General features: G+C 36.4%; 1 protein-coding gene across 2 annotated transcripts in view; it reads left to right on the plus strand.

Annotated features, from left to right (window-relative positions):
* MIER3 (MIER family member 3) overlaps nucleotides 1-16,899 on the plus strand; it is a 28,711-nt gene extending 11,812 nt beyond the window's left edge. Inside the window, exons 4-13 of one of the 2 annotated variants that reach the window (XM_018065695.1) lie at nucleotides 1,816-1,950; nucleotides 3,150-3,270; nucleotides 4,144-4,229; nucleotides 4,419-4,491; nucleotides 6,502-6,653; nucleotides 8,932-9,013; nucleotides 10,417-10,511; nucleotides 12,442-12,569; nucleotides 12,653-12,795; nucleotides 12,910-16,899. In XM_018065695.1, the coding sequence (XP_017921184.1) occupies nucleotides 1,816-1,950; nucleotides 3,150-3,270; nucleotides 4,144-4,229; nucleotides 4,419-4,491; nucleotides 6,502-6,653; nucleotides 8,932-9,013; nucleotides 10,417-10,511; nucleotides 12,442-12,569; nucleotides 12,653-12,795; nucleotides 12,910-13,367 (1,473 nt within the window). In that variant the 3' untranslated portion in view covers nucleotides 13,368-16,899. The remainder of the gene's footprint in view (nucleotides 1-1,815; nucleotides 1,951-3,149; nucleotides 3,271-4,143; nucleotides 4,230-4,418; nucleotides 4,492-6,501; nucleotides 6,654-8,931; nucleotides 9,014-10,416; nucleotides 10,512-12,441; nucleotides 12,570-12,652; nucleotides 12,796-12,909) is intronic. The other variant, XM_018065696.1, reaches the window with a different exon arrangement.

Below are 21,004 nucleotides of genomic sequence, written 5' to 3' on the forward strand. Positions count from 1 at the left end.
GTGGTTCTGGCACCTTCAAGGCATTCTTTGGAGAAATAATTCATAAAGTTTTCCCATGGCGTGGGTTAACCTCTGTTCATCCTGACCATACAGCTTAATTTGAGCTGAATTTGTCCATGCTTCTGAAGCAGTTTTGACTGATTTTAGTTCCAAGCTGAAAAGGTTTCATGAATGGCATGGTCATTGGAAAGGTGCGTGTCTCCTATTGCAAATTTACAAATTGGCCTTTTGTCATATACCTTATTCTAAGCTCATAACATGATCCTGTTTCATTCAGGCATAGTGCAGAATGTAAGTTCTAGACTGCAAAAGTGTGTTAGTCACTCGGTCGTGTCTGACTCTTTGTGACCCATGGACTGTAGCCCACCCAGTTCCTCTGTGCCTGGGATTCTCTAAGCAAGAATACTGGAGTGGGTTGCCGTTTCCTTCTCCAGGGAGTCTTCCTGACCAGGAATCAAATCCAAGTCTCCTGCTTTGTGAGCAGATTTTTTTACTGTCTGAGCCACCAGGGAAGCCCAGCTATAAAAGTGAAGGCCAATTCTTAGGGATCTCCAGAACCTGTGTCCCCTGTGGGCTGTGGGGAGCATCACTGGTCCTCCTTAGCTCACTGTTTTGGTCAACTGGGCATATTTTGCATACTTGGCTTCACAGTTTCATGCTGTGTGCTTCATAAGTTAGATGTGTTTTCTTAAGGGGAAAACTGAACCCTGAGCAAGTTTTAAAAGCAAACCTCTTAATAGATGGACGTAAACATCTTCAAAATATTTAAGAAATTAGCTAGTTCATTGATGTATGGGTTTATAAAATTTTTTTTTTGAGTATAGTTTCTTTACCATGTTATATTAGTTTCCACTGTACAGCAAAGTGAATCAGCCAAACATATACATGTCTCCCCTCTCTTGGATTTCCTTCCCATTTAGGTCACCACAGAGCACCGAGTAGAGTTCTCTGTGCTATACAGTAGGGGTGTATCATTTTGAAGTTATATAAATGATAGTTATGAATGGTTCTGTGCACTTTGTGGTTGAATGAAAATATTTTTAAAAAGGAAATATAGCACTTATTTTCAGATTAGTGAAGGGGAAAAACAGCGACTGAGTGCCACTGTGTGGCATCGCATAAGCATTCATAACACAGGCAGCACTGCAGCGAGTTTGTAATTTTATCAAAGCAGCATTGCCAGTAAGAGAGCTAGAGCGCCTGGAATGCAGATGCAGAATTAAGCCCCAGTTTTCTCGTCTGTAAGCTGGTGGTAATGCAAACTTCATCAGAAAGTTGTAGGGGAAAAAATAACTGGTAGAGAATGTAGATACAGTAGTAGGAATATCAAAGGATAACTGTGTTTTGAACATTAATATGTAAACATAATAGTGTTCATAAATGTTCAGCCAAGGTGTCTTATTAGCTATCTTCCCATTAACACAAAGAATAAATCAAATGGTCAACTGTTAATTGCAGGAAAACGAGCTAAAAATTATATGAAGTCATTCTTCAAGGTGAATATAGTAATGAAAAGTGGAAGAAAAAGTATGCCCTAAAGCAAATATTTGACAAAGTTTTGAAAAAGTAAAATGATGCTAGAAAATGAAAACTAAGGTGTTACTTGCTAGATTTTTGTTCATATATTAATTACAGCTCTTAGTATTTGATCCTGTTTTCTGGGTATTGTACAGAAAGCAAAACTAAAACTTGGTTTTTGATTTGGTACTGCTCTTCTGATATGTGTGCTTTATGAACATGAATGGCATCACGGTTTATCTACCGTTCAGCATTGTGGCATCTACTGAGTTCATGTCTGTGCTCTGGCTTGAATAGGAAGGAAACATGCCTCTAGAAGATTTATTGGCATTCTATGGCTATGAACCTACAATTCCAGCTGTTGCAAATTCCAGTGCAAATAGCTCCCCAAGTGAACTTGCAGATGAACTACCAGATATGACACTAGACAAAGTAAGTATGAGCATGGAGAAGAATTCCAGATCTATTACCGTTGACTGCTTTTATTAGTTTCTTTAAAGTACTTCGTAATTCTGAATTGTAAACTTCTTGTGGACTGTTGTCATTTTGGTGACTGATTTGAATATTGTTTGGCTTTGATCTCACTACTTTAAAAGTAGTAATAACTTCATGATAATTTGAATATTAGAGTTTTCTTCCATAACTTTTTATCTTTCCTGTGTAGCTGTATTATATCTACACTTAGATTTTGCCCTAACTTCTTTTGATCCTGTGGATACATGAATGCATTGATTAATAGATCCCCAGACGTTTTCAAACAAGCTGACTTAGGCATGGAGTGGTTGGAGAGAAGTTCTGTTTTCTTGGGCTCTGGGAGTGACAGCGGCCATAGCAGCCAAGACCTCAGGGGTGCGTCTTTAGCACAGGCTGGTTGTAGGGTGGCCAGTCCCTGGCGAGGAGAGTTCAGAGGCATGGTCTCTGCTGCTGGGCCCCTGGGAAGCTTTCCTCGACTTTCAGGTCTCAAGCAGGGAGAGGAGTCCACATCTTGGAACCTCTTCCTGGGAGTTGTGTTGTCTCCACTTTTCAAAAGTGATGTTAATGTACCAAAGACCCTAATGGCCGTAGGCATTCAGCAGATATTAAGTGCCTACTGTGTGCCAGGCACAAGGATGACTATATACTTACATAAAATTAATTCAGAACTGTTTGTTTCAAAATTATATCACTAATCTGAGTGGTACATTAGTTGAACTTTTTAAAGTTACTGAAAGAGTGGAGTTTGGAGACTGTTTTGTTTTAGTTATTTAAGTTGGCAGAAAGTGAATTTTAACTTTTAACTGCCTAGAAGTAAGATTATGTTGTAAATTCACTAAAAATTAGTCTGTCACTTCAGATAAGTTCTCTGAATACCCACAAATTGGGCAGATTGTTATATCATAAATGTATAATAGTGTGGATCATTAGATATTACATATACTTAAGTAGTAAATGTTATTAAGTAATTATGTACATGAAGTAAATTATAGGAGAATTTCATATTTACTTTCCTCAAAACTGAGGCTTCAACTATTAATAGTTCTTAACTGTACTGTAATACCATCATGTTTATGAATAATGTTATAAAGATTTTTTTTCAATATTGATGGGATATAATTATTTCTAACCCTAGCATTGCATTCCTCTTCTTATAGGAGGAAATAGCAAAAGACCTATTGTCAGGTGATGATGAGGAAACTCAGTCTTCCGCAGATGATCTGACTCCATCTGTGACTTCCCATGAAACTTCTGACTTCTTCCCTAGACCTCTACGATGTAAGAAATCCAATCATTACTGAGTAGTAGTAGCACTGATACTCTGGCCTGAGTACATTTTGTTATGTAATGTAGTTTTTATCAGAATATTTTAAGTGTTTTACTTAATTGAAATAAAATACTACTATAATCTGAATAAGATTATAACATTTTTTTATTGGGAGAGATGTAAACTAATACGCTGTTTAAAAATTAAAGCATTTGTTTGGTTTTGCAAAGCTGTTTTCTTTCTCAAGACTCATCTGTTGCTAAGGCAACCAGTCTTGGTTCAGCCATGAAATTTTATAGACATTTTTTAGGTTTCTGTTAAAAAGCTCCTATTTTCCTGGTTTTGAAAACTGCCATCAGTTGCCAACAGTATTTTTGTAGTTTTAGTGATTTAATGCTTTCTTTTTAATTCCTTGGTGTTATCTTTTAATGTATATCAGCAATATTCAAAAGGTCTTTGGGCGGAAATAATTTCTTACATGCAGTTTTGCTTATTTCTCAGATATTTTTATGGTTGAAGAACTGTTCAGTTAACAAGTTCCAATACAATACACATACGTGTGCAAAAAGACTATTTTTATGAACTCATTGTGCCGCTCTGTGACTCACTCTCTCTGGATTAATGTAGTCCAGTGCTCTGCTTTCTCCTCTCGCCTTTCCAAACTGTATGATCGTACACCAAATAATTATAATGATAACATGCGTTTTCTTCATGTTTTCAACGTCTTGACTTGTGTAAAAGTGAGAATAGTACAAGCAGTTTAGTGTATTTGTGCTGATCTCATTTATTCTGCAAATTTTTATCACAAAATATCAGCCACTCTTTCAGGTGCTGCAAAGAAAGGCAACAAAACCCTTTTTAAAATTTAATTTTCTTCTTTTAAGCAAATACTACATGTGATGGAGATAAAGAATCAGAGGTTGAAGATGTTGAAACAGACAGCGGTAATTCACCTGAAGATCTGAGGAAGGTATGTTAAGTTACCATTGCAACTTTAGATCATTTGGCTTAAAGTAGCTTTTAAAAACATTTCTGAAATAATTTAAAGGTAATTTTGCAAGATGACTTTAGACTGGTAGTAACTGATGAATGAATTGGAACTTTTTTCTCAGTATTTATTTTTATAATAAGTTGTTTCTACTTCTAAATTTTTCTGAAGGAAATAATGATTGGTTTACAATATCAAGCAGAGATTCCACCTTATCTCGGAGAGTATGCTGGTAATGAGAAAGGTAAGAAAGGCCTTTAATTTTGATAATATTTGGTAAACCAAGTTATCTCTCAATATGTTTATTTCAGTATCTGATTGTATACTCATCCTGTGAATGTAAAGATAGATTTGGAGTAGGGGAAGAGTTAGCCTGACTTAGGAATAATGTATCAAAATTAACCTTGAGACTCAGAGAACCACTGCGCACCCCCTCCATCCCCCCAGCTCTTGTGGTGCTTCTTAGTATGCTAAGCACCTGTTAAAATAGTGGAGCTGCTCTTAATGTACAGCTCTTTGGCCTACATCCCACTCCAGTGGGAGCTGGTAGCACTGTATCACCTGAGATAATGAAAACAGTAGGGATAAAATCTTTTGGGGAAGAAATGCTTAAGAAAAATGAACCTGGAAGAAGTTCCCTTGCCTCAGCTCTGAAAAGATAGAATGTAAGGATTCAGGGCTTCCCTGATAGCTCAACTGGTAAAGAATCCGCCTGCAATGCAGGAGACCCCGTTTGATTCCTGGGTCAGGAAGATCCGCTGGAGAACGGATAAGCTACCCACTGCAGTGTTCTCAGGCTTCCCTTGTGGCTCAGCTGGTAGAGAATCCGGCTGCAATGCGAGAGACCTGGGTTTGACCCCTGGGTTGGTAAGATCTCCTGGAGAAGGGAAAGGCTACCCACTCCAGTATTCTGGCCTAGAGAATTCCATGGACTGTATGGTCCATGGGGTCACAAAGAGTCAGACATGACTGAGCGACTTTGACTTCACTTCAAGGATTCTGCTGCTTTTGTTACACACTCCTACTTAAGTGTGATCAGTTTTCCTCACAGTTTTGGTAGATTGTAACTATAGCTAGTTCTGAGAATGTGGATGGATGAGGTGGTGGGAAGTAAAAATCCAGGTACACTTTGCTAGCTCCACTTGGAAACCACATAGATTTGGCCCTGGGCAGAGTACATGTTCAGCAGCAGCCAGTCCTTAGATGAGACATGATGGAGGTGGTATTCGCTCAGTTCTGCACCTTCAGAAAGGAGCGTATACCTTCTCTCCCTTAAGAGGAGATAAACTCAAACTATTTTACCTATTTAAGTTTTGACTGAAGAATAAAGAAACTGGTTCCAGAAGCTTACCTCAAAAGTTCAGTCCAATTGCTTCATAGGCACACTTTATTTGTTTAATTTCCTGCTCATTGGGAGTAGTAGTGCCTGCCTTATACAGTTGTGAGTGTAAAGCACTTATGGTCTCTGCTATATAGTGAGCTCTCAGTAAATTACTTTCATTAGCTATATTTAGTAATTATTATACACTTAAAGAATGGATTGAAGTTGGAGCAATGGGATAAATACTTGGGCCATCTGTGTGACTTTATAGTGTGGAGTGGAAGCTTTGAGAATGGCAGCAGTGTTTGCATTAATAAAATATACAGTTTGTTTTAGTGACGTTTGCTTATTAAGTATGAGCTTCTCTAAAAGGTGGAAACTTTGCTTCTCTTACTGTTTACCATTCTTTTCCATTTTTCATCAGTATATTAAAGTAAAAATAGATCTTTCCTAGTTATTTCATTACTGGCTGATATTTTTATTTCTGTTGGTTTGTTTTAATTTGTTGGCAATTTTTAACCTCTAGACATTTCATAGAGTCATTTAGGGAGTTAAAGAAATTTTCAGTAAAGTTATTACGGAATTTACACAAGTTACTTTTACCCCCTCATTAGAAGAATATAAGATACCACTGCTGGGTTTTATATTAGACTACTTAGAAAAGTCTCTATTAGACTACATAGAAAGCCTCTAATTTGGTAAATCCAGCCACCAAAAAAACTTGCTTGCTTTAGTCACTGAAATACTTGGTCCTTAATAAAATTTAAAAAAAAATTGTTTTAAACCTTTATTGATGAAAGACTCAGCTTACCAGACAATCAGATGACCAGGGTCTTCAAAGTTAGTTACTTGTATAGGAAGAGGGAGAACAGTTTGTGTACATCTTGTAGTGTGTTGATGCATTTAATGTGTTAACGGGATTTTCTTTATCAGTGTATGAAAATGAAGACCAGTTACTTTGGCGTCCTGGTGTGGTTTTGGAGAGCAAAGTTAAGGAGTACCTTGTTGAGACCTCATTAAGAACTGGAAATGAAAAAATAATGGATCGAATTTCTGCAGGAACACATACAAGGGACAATGAACAGGTATACATCAATTTTTGTTGACGTAGCAGCTAACTAATGTAGTATCTTCTTGATATTCTTGTATTTGATTAAAACATTTTTAATGTATGAACTGGCTGTGTCTTTCTGATTCTAAAACTTGGAAGATACTGGTTTAAAAAAACCTGAGGACCTAATGATCACCGTTCTGTATTATTTCATATCTTTTAGCTTTTTTTTCTTTATACACACATATGTTCCACTTTAGATACCATTTTGTATCCTTTTAATCCCTTAATCTCATTTTCTTTGCTATTGAGATTTCTTTAATAGTTCATTCTTGGTGACTTGGTGACTGTATATTCCATCGTATATTTAGACATTCTCTATGATTGGACTTTGAGATTTTACAATGAAGTTACTTCTTGGATTATTCTTGAACTTTATTAAGGAAGTGGTTGAAGTTAATGTCTATTAAGTGTGTATAAATCTGCTTTAGGGGGGTCTGTTAAGTACTGTGTACTTGTAGATGCAGAGCAGTCTCCTGATGGGATAAGCGCAGGAGCAGGGCCTCTCAGGGTTTTTTCTCCCTGGCATTGTTTTGCCCCTCTCGTATACCTTTTCACTTGTTATTGCTAGTCTAGCTAATCCTGACTGATGGGTGCCCAGAGATAGGTGGACTCAAACTTGAATTTCCAAAGCCATACTAGCTGAACTTCAGAGCAGTTTCGTCAGCTGTCAACAGGAAATCCTGTTGGATTTTTCTACTGATATTTTGTTAAAACTGTAAATTAATTTTGGAAGAATTAGTGCCTTTAAAACATTAAACCTTCTACTTGAAGAGCATGATCTGATTCTCTGTTTGATTTTTTTAATCACTTGAATGTTTTTGTTTAAATATCGCATGTATCTAATTGATTCCTCATTGTCTTGAAATGTATGTGTGTATTTAGCTTTGTAAATGGGATCTCTAGTATATTTGTATTTGTATATTATTGATTTAGAGAAATATATAGATTAAAATTTTTTTCTCAAGCTATTGAAACTAATTTAGTATAATGATTTTTCAGTTGTTTCTCTTAGGTTTTCTAGTCTTAAAATTATTATTAAATTAGACTTTTATACCTTCCTCACCATTTTTATATCTCTTATTCTTATTATATGTCCTACTACATTAGCCATAACGCTCAGAGACTTTTGGTAGTAATAGTGGTTTGAGGCCTGCTTTGGTTGAAAGAGCTTCCCAGGTGGCCCAGTGGTAAAGAATCCTCCTGCCAATGCAGGAAACACAAGAGACTCAGGTTCAATCCCTGGGTTGGGAAGATCCCCTGGAGAAGAGAATGACAACCCACTCTAGTACTGGCTGGAAAATCCTTTGGACAGATGAGCCTGGTGGGCTATAGTCCCAGGGGTCTCAAAGAGCTGGACACAGCTGAGTGAGTGACCACAGAGTATACCTCAGGTTTTTACATTAAGCCTAATACCAGCCATGGTTTGATGCCAGCTGTTTTCTTAGAATAAGATAATATCCAGCTACTTACAACTGTTACACTTTTTTGTCTTTTTAAAAATAAAAATGGGTACTGATTTATCTGAAGCTTTTTTAGCAACTGTTGAGATTGTTTTTAATGGTTGATTATTGATGTATTGATTATCAACCTATTAATGTGTTAATAGGTTAACTCATATAATTGCCTTTCTTGACATTTACTTGACAAACTAGATTATTAATTAACTTTCAATTGAGTTCTGTCTGCTGCTATTTAGCATATTCATAATTCCAAACAGATTTAATGGGAGGAAATTCTAATTTTTAAAAAATGCTATCTTCCATAGTAGATGGAAATAACTAAGACCATTATAAACCCCAGTCATTAAAATCTCTATCCTTCTACTCTAGGCCTGCTGCTGTTGTCTTTTATTACAACTCTAAAAGTCAGGGAGTAGGTGGTAACAAGAGACAAGACCATGATTCTTACTTTTCCCAACTGGAAATAAACAGCTAAAATAGAAGAAGTCTCCCAGCTCAGAAGATCTAGCAATTAAAAAAATTAAAAAGCGAGGAATGATTTTGGTAGATGACTTCTGAGCAGCAGAGTGAGAATGAAAACACTCCTGGGATACCAGAGTCAGTGTATAGGATAAATTAAATGTCTAGGCGAACATACGCTTCAGATGTCCTGAAATTAGCATTTCAGCTGGCATTTGTCAGGATTCTTACAATGCACATGTTTTTGTTTGTGTGTGTGTTTGTTTTTAATGCTGCTAAGTATGAACTTTTGGTTAGTTTTATTGAATAGTTTTTTCCTCTTTCCCCTAGGCATTATATGAACTTCTCAAGTGTAACCATAACATAAAGGAAGCAATCGAAAGATACTGTTGCAACGGAAAGGCATCTCAAGGTAAGAAGCACTTGGGGTCGAGAGAGGGAAAGGACAGGGGCTGGTCTTTGGGATCAGAATAAGCAGAGTTAAAGGACGGAGTAGTTCTGTCACACTTTTGTGTAAGATCTGTGTTCATCTTCATAGCAAATAATTTTTTCCTTTTCTTGCCTTCCACTTTTAGACATACCAGAGATTGTTCAAATACAAATTAGTTAGCCCCCGTCACCTCCAGAACAAAGCAGACCCCAGAGATGACAGTATATCCAGAGTAATTAACAAGAATGATTTTATGATTTCATTGGGGGAAAAAAGTTGTCTTTTCTTTCTCAAACCAGACAGGAAATGAAAAGGAGATTAAAAATTAAAAAAGAAACATAAAATATATTCCAAACATGTATAATAAACATGCAAGAAGTATATTTTTAGTAATCATGTAACAATACTTTTATAGTGCTTAGGTTTTGATTTGTGTGTGTCAAGGAAAACGGTTAACTGTAATTTCAATATTTTTGTCATACAAATTGATTGCATGCACCACAGCTGTCATTAAGTATATGTAGAGTAAAATAATGCTTAATAATGTAAATAAACTTGGAAAAATGTAAACGCTGAAAACAGTGCATCGAAACTTGTGGATGAAATAGTCTATTGAAAGGTTTCCTTGTAGTAGCTGCTTTTTTGAAAAAAATTATTTTAAGCTCTCAAAACTCTGAAAAGCTAAGTGCATTTAATTTTTCTTTAGTTCATGGTTTCTAAGATTTTCTTTTTCAGTCAAACTGTTTTTCACCTTTGTGGTGGACTACTGTGAATGGCTTTGGGGACCACTTCTCCATTGTGAGTGAGGCACTTCAGGTCTCCTCTGCTTCAAATAGATTTAATTCATCAGTATCTGTATATTCATTAATATCTGCTGGGAAGTTGAATGGGACTTAGTCTTTTGAGAGCATAAGCTGTTTTTTATTCCTTTTATATTTCTGCAGTATAGCACTCTGCAAACTGACTTTAAATAAATATGTGTTGATTATTTATGGTCTCTAATTAAAGAGACCATAAATGATTTTGATATAAGACCAAAGTAAGGCGTTTTTTTTTCCATAGAGGAAATAACATTTTATTTTTTTCTAGTTAAAAATGCTCATTCTTTTAAAAAAAATTAGAAAAACAATGAACATAAATTGTAGGAAAAAAATAAATTCTTGTCTCATTATACAGAGAAAAAAAACCCAATGTTTATATTTTGGTATTCTAAATTTTTTTGGTTAGGATTACTAAAAGCATACTTTCAGTAAGGACTGGTGTGTGTGTGTGTGTGTGTGTGTAGAAGTTTATAGTCTTTTATTAGGAAACCATACTGTAAGTAAATCAGTGATTTGTATATATGAGTTTTGAGGCCAATTTATTTTGTTTTAAAATTTCTTTAGAAGGAATGACTGCATGGACAGAAGAAGAATGCCGGAGCTTTGAACATGCACTCATGCTTTTTGGAAAAGATTTTCATCTTATACAGAAGAATAAGGTAAGTTAGGCAAATTAGACATAAACAGAAAAATTGCTTAGTGATTACAATGAATATAAGCAAATAATTTATAAGTCACTTGGGTGGGGGAAAAAAGCTATAACTTGTTAATGCTCCCATGCTATTAACATATTGGTTGCTTTTTGATCAGTGTTTCTGTAAACTCAATGTCATGTCATCTAGTTGCTCAGTTGTGTCCAACTGTTGGTGACCCCATTGTCTGCCAGGCTCCTCTGTCTATGGGATTCTCCAGGCAAGAATACTGGAGTGGGTTGCCACTTCCCTCTCCAGGGGATCTTCTCGAGACAGAAATTGAACCCATGTCTCCTACACTGCAGGCAGATTCTTTACCATCTGAGCCACAAACCCAATAACTGCTCTGAAATACAAAATCTAGTTTAAAAAGCAGTAGGCCTAGAATATTGAATAGCAATAGGCATTGAATATCCAGTTAAATATTTCAGAATTCTAGTTTCCTTAGGATAAAAAGAAAGAATAAACGAAACATATTTTAATGAGATATAATTGTCTCAAGCTTTTTAGAATATATACACACTTTTTAAAAAATTGACTTTATTTTTTGGAGCAGTTTTAAGTTCGTAGCCAAATTGAGAAGGTAGAGTGAAGTTCCATGTATTTCCTGCTCCTGCACACACATGGCTTCTTCCTCCATCAGCATCCCACACCAGAGTGGTATATTTGTTACAGCTGATAAATCTACATTGCCATATTTTTATCCCTCACAGTTTATAGTTTACATTGGGATTCACTCTTTGTGTTATATATTCTATGGATTTTGAAAAATATATGACGATACCTACCCACCACTGTAGTGTCCTACAGAATAGTTTCAGTGATCTAAAAATTGTGTCATATAATTGGAATCATACAGTATGTAGCCTTTGCAGATTGGCTTCTGGACTTAAGTAATATGCATTTAAGGTTCCCCCATGTTCTTTTGTGGCTCATTTCTTTTTATCACTGAATAATATCCCATTGTATGGATGTACCAGTTTGTTTATCCATTTACCATTTGAAGGACATCTTGATTGCTTTCAAGTTTTGGAGACTTACAGTTAATGTGTTTATTGAAAGGTATACTTTATTTCTTGGTTTAAAATGCTTGTTCCTATATTATGATCTTATAACAAAGCCACTAATCACAATAGAGGTTCTGAAACTTCCTTATTGGGTAATTAAGCAGGGGAGAAACTGTTTATTGGGTAAAGATACGGAATATTTTTCTGTACATCTGAATTCATACCTTTAGCTGTATATAGTTAGAGAAACCCTAGTCTGGATGTGGAGCCACGTTGAGTAAGGCTCAAATTTTATTATCATTTTTGATTTTCTACCAGGCTTTGTTGCAGCTAAGAGCCAAATGCATGATAGAGGAAAAATCTTGCCTTTAGCTGGCGATCATCTTAAATTCCAGATGCGGTTGAGTACTGATCCCTTTACAAACAGCGTCTCTTTTGGGTCATGGAGCCCTTCGATAATCTCATGAAGCTGCACCCTTCTCCCCAGAAAAGTGTACTTGAATGACATTTTGGGAATTACTATATCCCATTGAGGCTCATTCATGGATCAATTAGTGTTAACAAGTACCCTTGGTTCAGTCAGAATCATGGTGAAAGTTCAGTGAAGAAAAGTAAAGTATGTCAGTGTTTTAAGATTTTCAGTAAAGGTGTAAGATAATTTCTGAATGCACATTTATTATTATTATTACATTCTGATTTAAATAAAAAGCCTTGGGCTTTGGAAGGTAGCCTCATTATTAAATAGTGTTAAAATAAAAACAGTTTACTAGTAACATATTCAGAATTTCATAATTAGGAAGATAGAAAATAAGACTAATGGGTGTTAAAAAGTTACTAAAAATGTGTAGAATGTTTTGGTTTTTTAAAAAAATTCAACTTTTTTTTATTAGGTGAGAACTAGAACAGTTGCTGAATGTGTAGCATTCTACTATATGTGGAAGAAATCTGAGCGTTATGATTACTTTGCTCAACAGACAAAATTTGGAAAGAAACGATACAACCATCACCCTGGAGTTACGTAAGTACCATGGGCTTGACTTCAGGGACTTTTGTTTTTAACTGTGATATGCAGTCACAACATTATTTGGGTGTGTTTTTTAGGGACTACATGGATCGTTTGGTGGATGAAACAGAAGCTCTGGGTGGGACAGTAAATTCTTCAGCCTTAACTTCTAACAGACCTGAGCCTGTACCTGATCAACAGCTAAGCATTCTCAACTCTTTCACTGCCAGTGATTTGACAGGTAAGAACATGAGCATCTTTTTGCATTTTTTTAGTGTAATGTGGGACAGAATTATTTCCTCTTTGTTGCATGATGTAGGACCACTTACTGAAACTATTTCTCATTTCTTTTTAGCTTTGACCAGCAGCGTAGCGACCGTCTGCAATCCAACGGATGTGAATTGTTTGGATGATAGCTTTCCTCCACTGGGCAACACGCCCCGTGGACAAGTCAATCATGTGCCTGTTGTAACGGAGGAGTTACTCACCCTGCCCAGCAATGGGGAAAGTGATTGTTTTAATTTATTTGAGACTGGATTTTATCACTCAGAGCTGAACCCCATGAACATGTGCAGTGAAGAGTCAGAAAGACCAGCAAAGAGATTGAAAATGGGCATTGCTGTTCCTGAATCCTTTATGAATGAGGTTTCTGTAAATAATTTGGGTGTAGACTTTGAAAATCACACACATCATATCACCAGTGCCAAAATGGCCGTGTCTGTGGCTGACTTTGGCAGTCTGTCTGCCAACGAGACCAATGGTTTCATCAGTGCCCACGCTCTGCATCAGCATGCCGCCCTGCATTCTGAATGAAATGAGTGAAGGGCCCAGAAACAGTGGGTGTGCAGTACCAGTACCAGGAAAGTATCAGGTTTGCTTAGTCTTTCACTGGAAGTTTGAACTTTTTTCACTATGACATCAGTGATGTCAGTATGTATAGAACTATATCTTGATTTATCAAGAGTATTTTCATTTTCAATCCATAAATGTGGAAATGAACTATGATCAGCAGAGTTGGGAACTAAGATTGAACTCTGTGGTGCAGCTTTAAGCTCTGCTTATCTCTTCCTCATCCCCAATACCTCTTCCCCACTCCCTTCTTTTTCTATTCTTTTCTGTTCCCCACTGCCCTCACTCCCAATTTTAAAACCTGTAGACAGAGGCCACCAGCTCAAAACCAGCACAGATGTTCTGAACTGAATGGAGTGGCTTCTATTCGTGTAAATTCCTTTTGCCGTAATGGATGCAGTGGAATAACAATGTTTACAGGTACCGATCCTGATCCCTGCTCAATGTAGCATTTTTTGGTTTTATTTTCTTAATTAAATAAAAGCAGGGGTAGGTTTCTTTAAACTGCACAAACATGCAAGGATTTTTTTAAAAATGGAAACTTCTCTCATGTTATTCAACTAGAGCACTTCAGTTTACAAAACAGCAAGTCCATCTTTATAGAAGCCAGCACGAGGAACTGCGTGCAAATTATGAAGACGCTTGCTTGGATCCTGTTTCAAAATTCTAGACCAGGGCTACCTTACACAGAATTGGTCATTTTACTGCCGGAAGACTTCTGTGTAACTTCATTTATTGGCTGAAAAATTGGCATTTGAAGATACGGTATTTAGATGGGGTTTTGTCCACCATTATCAAGATTGTAATCATAAAAATCATACTGGTCATTGATAACTTAGTTTTTCCTGAGGCAGTTGACTTGCAGGGCACAGTCTACAAAGCCGAGGATGTTGCCACTTAGACTGGTTTACATTTTGGGACACTTTTTCAATTGTTTAGTAGTGCTGCAGTTCAAATGTTAATATTTAGGTGGGATTTCCAGATCCTGCACATAATGCAGTAGAACCTTGAAGTATATTTAAACTTTTCTGTTTAGCTTGGACCAGTTGGGAAGAAAAAATGTGAGTTTCTATCTGAAATACAATGGTACGTTACCACTTTTAAGTTCTAAAAAGTGATTGACGTTCAGATGCGTCTCAAAACTCACTTTTATTTTTATTCTAAACATTGTGAATGAGAAACCATTGTCATAAACTCTGGCCATTTTTGCTCTGTAGACATGCATCTTTAAGTTATAAGGTGAATTCACGCAATATGTAATGCAGTGTTAGGATGTGATAAGCTTTGCTTTTATAGTTCAGTTAAAACAGAATTTTCCTTTTTTTTTTGCACCGTCTTAATTAAAATTTTCAATTTCTACTAGTTGTTTTGCTTTGCCAAAACTTAAATATTTGGCTACATTGCTGATATTTTTAAGTATAAGTCGCTTCAAGGTTGTGCTGATGAATAGATAGAATGTAGTGACCTTAGTGATGGAAAGGGAGGGTATTTATTATACAAACTGTGAACTGCAATGACATCCTTAGTTTTGGATGATTTGTATTCTTGTTTTTCTTTGCAGCATTTTAATGAAGATTGCTTTGAAGTGTTTACGCATTAGCACATTTACTAAAAAAGTTAGTTTAGCACAGTGGACGAAAGTAGTTAAATTAATAACTTAAAGTCAGTCTCTAATTTATACATCTAAAGTCAGCATTCCTGTATGCACACAGTAAATAATGGGTAGCCTGGGCTTTTTGTTGCTTTCAGATATTTTTATCCGAGTTGTCAGCTTCATATTGCTGTGGTGTTGTGCTAAACTTTGAACCTAATTTCTTTTGTTAAAAATGAATACATCTATAATTTAGTAAGATACTGGCCATAATCTTCCATTGTTATAACTTTAATTTTTACTCTGGGTTTACAGTGGCTGGTCTGTATAAAATAATTTACACAAAGATGACTGAATGCTAATACCAGTTGCACTTAAATGAACATGCCCATTCTCAGTAGCTGATGCAGTAATATATTCAGTTTATCTATGCATTGCTGGGATCTTGATATAAGATGGAAACAGTGTTTCTTATCTAAAGTTTTGATTATCAGCAAGTTGAATGGACACTTTAGTTATTTAAATAAAGATTTTTGACCAAAATCCAGAAATGATATGAGAGAAAAATAAATTCCAGCTAGTTTAATAGATTTTTAAACACCAATCTGATTTTAGCCTCTTAGAGAGTGCTAACTAGCTGGTAACGTTTACTTTTAATTCCTTGTTAAAATGAGGCAATAATTTGCAAGATTTTTGTATATATATGTAAATTCTTCATATCTTTTTAGATCTAATTCAATATTTTCTGACTGCTTCCTCCATGTATAATACCATTTTTGTGCATGCTTGATGTGACATTCATAAATTGTACCACTATGACTTTATTCATGTAAAATAACTATTTATTGAATTTCCTTTTAAATCTGGATTTACTGGGTTTTTTTTCCTCTCCGTTTAAGCATCTTAACAGAGAATTTGTTACTGTTTCTTAGAAGAATTGCGTTTGAGAGCGTGAAAAGAACTGATCTGCAGTCTTATGAAGAAACAATAATGCCTTTATTATTAAGTGTTAAGCACAATTCTTATAACAAACTGTGATAAATTCTTTTTTTCTTTGCCATATTATTTTCATATGAACAAACCAAAAATCCACGGTGAGCAGTTGCAGTGTTGGCTGATGTGTCTTTTTATGTACAGGGGGTTTGAAGAGGACAGCGGATTCATTTAGAAGTGAAACTGGTGCTGTGATTATAGCAATACTTTACTTTTGTTAGTTGTACTCCACTTTTTCATGCTAGCTTTTTCAGTGTTTAGTTTTCCTCTTGTTATGGTCAACTGCTGAATTTACTTGAAGGATGTAGAATACTGTTTAAACAATACTAAAGTCTGTACAATTAGGTCAAAGAACTGTGCAATTGTTTCCTTTTTAATTTTTACAATTGAGGGTCATAATATTTGAGAACATCAAATCTAATAGAGCATAGTGAAGCTATTTAATTTAACCAAAGTCTCTAGTAAATATTTCAACTTTGAATGTAAACTAATGAATAAACCTGACCACCAAGGAGATTGTTTGCCCAGAGTTTCAAAGCACATTGTCTACAAATGGAAATTGAAATAATTTATAAAAATATTGACAGTACTATGTTTTTTAAAAAGTTCTTAATTTTTTCACTGAAAGGAGGAAACTGTTAGTTTTATTGTTAAATATGGTAGATATTAAAACTCCTCTTAGATGACCAGTGATTCCAGTTGTCCCGGTTTGAAATAAGTACGCCGTGAGTATGAGATTGATTAGTGACAATCAGAACAAGTTTTAGTATCAGATGTTCAAGAGGAAGTTGCTATTGTTGCATTGATTTTAATATTTGTACATAAACACTGATTTTTTTGAGCATTATTTTGTATTTGTTGTACTTTAATACCTGGTGTACAGTTCCAGAAATAAAAATCTGGAAATCTTTTTTTTTCTTGGTTCGTGTGAGTATTTGCCACAAATAGATTTTTATCTAATGACTCTTAAGCTGTAACACATGGGCAGATATTTAACCACTGTTAAGTAGGTTTTAGATGTAGTAAATAAGATATTTGATAGGTAAATACAATTGATAGGTAAAATAGTTTTCCTTAAATCCTCTAAAATAAATGTCCATCTATCAGTACAATAAAATTCTAGCTATCCCAAAGTGAGGATTATATGTACTTTCAGTTTCATTCAGGAAATACTTATTGAATGTCTGTTACGTTTGATACACTGTTCTCAGTAACTTGTCATTTAGGGAAACCTGAAATCTGAAATTTGATTAGATGTTATTATTTCATAGTATATTTAGAGTAAACTAGTCTTCCTTATTATAATGTTTATAGTTTGGTTCAGTTCAGTTCAGTCACTCACTCTGACTCTTTGCGTCCCCATGGACTGGAGCTCGGTGATGCCATCCAGTCATCTCATCCTCTGTCATCCCCTTCTCCCTGTCTTCAGTCTTTCCCAGCAGCAGGGTCTTTTCAAACGAGTCAGCTTTTTGCATCAGGTGGCCAAACTATTGGAGTTTCAGCTTCAACATCAGTCCTTCCAATGACTATTCAGGACTGATTTCCTTTAGGATGGACTGGTTATATCTCCTTGGAGTCCAATACACTCTTGAGTCTTCTCCAACACCACAGTTCAGAAGCATCAATTCTGCACTCAGCTTTCTTTATAGTCCCAACTCACATCCATACATGACTACTGGAAAAACCATAGCCTTGACTAGACGGACCTTTGTAGGCAAAGTAATGTTTCTGCTTTTTAATATGCTGTCTGGGTTGGTCATAACTTTTCTTCCAATGAGCCAGCATCTTTTAATTTCATGGCAGCAGTCACCATCTGCAGGGATTTTGGAGCCCAAGAAAATAAAGTCTGTGACTGTTTGCACCGTTTCCCCATCTATTTCCCATAAAGTGATGGGACCAGATGCCATGATCTTCGTTTTCTGAATGTTGAGCTTTAAGCCAACTTTTTCACTCTCTTTTTCACTTTCATCAAGGCTTTTTAGTTCCTGTTCACTTTCTGCCATAAGGGTGGTGTCATCTGCATATCTCAGGTTATTGGTATTTTTTCCTGGCAATCTTGATTCCAGCTTGTGCTTCATCCAGTCCAGCATTTCTCATGATGTACTCTGCATAGAAGTTAAATAAGCAGGGTGACAATATACAGCCTTGACGTACTCCTTTTCCTATTTGGAACCAGTCTGTTGTTCCATGTCCAGTTCTAACTGTTGCTTCCTGACCTGCATACGGATTTCTCAAGAGGCAGGTCAGATGGTCTGGTATTCCCATCTCTTCAAGAATTTTCCACAGTTTATGTGATCCACACAGTCAAAGGGTTTGGCATAGTCAATAAAGCAGAAGTAGATGTTTTTCTGGAACTCTTGCTTTTTCCATGATCCAGCAGATGTTGGAAATTTGATCTCTGGTTCCTCTGCCTTTTCTAAAACCAGCTTGAACATCAGGAAGTTCACAGTTCACATATAGTTGAAGCCTGGCTTGGAGAATTTTGAGCATTACTTGAGTAGCGTGTGAGATGAGTACAATTGTGCAGTAGATTGAGCATTCTTTGGCATTGCCATTCTTTGGGATTGGAATGAAAACTGACCTTTTCCAGTCCTGTGGCCACTGCTACGTTTTCCAAATTTGCTGGCATATTGAGTACAGCACTTTCACAGCATCATCTTTCAGGACTTGAAATAGCTCCACTGGAATTCCATCACCTCCACTAGCTTTGTTCATAGTAATGCTTTCTAAGGCCCACTTGACTTCACATTCCAGGATGTCTGGCTCTAGGTGAGTAATCACACCATAGTGATTATCTGGGTTGTGAAGATCTTTTTTTTACAATTTCTGTGTATTATTGCCACCTCTTCTTAATATCTCCTGCTTCTGTTAGGTCCATATCATTTCTGTCCTTTATCAAGCACATCTTTGCATGAAATGTTCCATTGGTATCTCTAATTTTCTTGAAGAGATCTCCAGTCCTTCCCATTCTATTGTTTTCCTCTATGTCTTTGCATTGATCATTGAGGAAGGCTTTCTTACCTCTCCTTGCTTTTTGGAACTCTGCATTCAAATGGGTATATCTTTCCTTTTCTCCTTTTCGTTTTGCTTTTCTTTTCACAGTTTTGTAAGGCCTTCTCAGCCAGCCATTTTGCTTTTTTGCATTTCTGTTTCTTGGGGATGGTCTTGATCCCTGTCTCCTGTTTGGTAAACTCCAGAAATAACTTCCCCAACTCTTCCATCTTCCCAAGGTAAATATCTCACTTTGGCCTAATTTCACAAGTTTGGTCCCGTAATTCACTTGTTCTGACCAGAGCTTTTCCTGTCTAGTTCTTAATATGCAGTGATCAGATGGCACATAATGTCCACATTTTGTACAAGGACAAGAGGACATCTTTGCTTCAGTTGCTCATCTAAAATCACATTTCTTCATTCACAGACACCAAACAGCCTTGATGAGCACGCCTCCCTGGTGGACACATACACAGAAGTGCCTTCAAAGTGTGGAAAAACACCAGTGATTCTTGGTTAAATACAGTGAAGTGTGCAGCCGAGTGCCATACGGGAGAACAGCCCTTTAGGCTTTTAGGGGAGGGAAGAGAGCCTAGTGAGGGCAGAGTAATCTAGACACTTGTAGACCTTAACCCATTCCATCTATCCATGGTTTGCTTTTCCAGCATGCTGCTTCTCTTCCTTTTTCAAAGGTTGCATGGTATCTGTAAATTGGGTAGTTTGTTATACACGTTTCCATTTTTAATTTAAAATAGTCTTGGGGTATAGCACTGTTAAAGATTGCCCACCCAGGTAAGTCTCTAATCCATATTCTCTTTTCTGTGGCTGGCGGGGTTCTCTGAACAAAACTGAACAGGGTCACTGAAGTCCTAGTCCTAGATCAGAAATGCTCACATTTTTCCAGGCTTAATATACTATAGCTGGCATTCACTTCAGTGAGAGACATGCTTCATAGTATACCTAGATTTTGATGAGATTGTTTTTACACAAGTAAAGCTAATACTGCCATGAAGTTGTTTCCTGGTGTAGAATTAATAAAAGCATTTCATAAACATGTCAGAAATGAAATGTCATAAATCTTGAAAAGTTGTTCCAGTAAGGAAAAAATGATTTTTTTTAAAAAAATAGCAGTGTTTTCTTTTCAAAAAATAACTTCATCCCTCTAGTCCAGACCAAGTCATCATACTGGGCAAGCTTTATTCTCCCATTGTGAGCGTTTTATCAGCAGGAACTGTTTTATTTGAATCTTCTAGGACCCTTCACATAGTAGGCATTCAGTAAATGTTTGATGAATTTGATGTTTGTTCCTTCTATATTACACTTAAGCTGATGGTAACTTTACCCCCAAATTGAGATAGTAAAACTTTAAAGACAAAAGTTAAAATAAGAGTATAAAGAACAATCCTGATTGAACAATTAATGTTGTACCATATTTGTACTCTATGTTATATGCACTTTTTAATGAATTGTTTTTAAAAAGTCTGACACTTCACTCCTAAATACATCAGTCTACCGAACACTACCACGGGAGTTTCACTTCTGTATTTTAACATAAAGTTCTGGACAATAGGATCTTGATCAACTAGCTTGGCTTATATATATATATATAGAATGTATACTTTTATTTTTGGCTGTACTGGGTCTTTGTTGCTGCACGGGGGCTTTTCTCTGGTCGCGGCAAGTGGGGGCTACTCTGGTTGCTGTTCTTGGGCTTTTCATTGCGGTGGCTTCTTGTGTGGAGCACAGGCTCTAGGGTGCTCGGGCTTCAGTAGTTGAGGCTCCTGGGCTCTGGAGCACGGGTCCAATAGCCTGCGTGTTGCACAGGCTTAGCTGCTCCAAGGCATGTGGGATCAGGGATTGAACCCATGTCTGTTGTACTGGCAGGTGGATTCTTTACCGAGCCACCAGGGAAGCCCTTGGCTTTTTAACAAAGTGAGTTCCCCTGGTGGCACAAATAAAAGACAAATGAGGCTGAGAAAAAGATGCTCCCATGGACTTAGGTGCATATACATCATAAACGCTACAT

This window comes from Capra hircus, chromosome 20, assembly GCF_001704415.2.
Source record: "Capra hircus breed San Clemente chromosome 20, ASM170441v1, whole genome shotgun sequence".
NCBI classification, from domain to species: Eukaryota; Metazoa; Chordata; class Mammalia; order Artiodactyla; family Bovidae; genus Capra; species Capra hircus.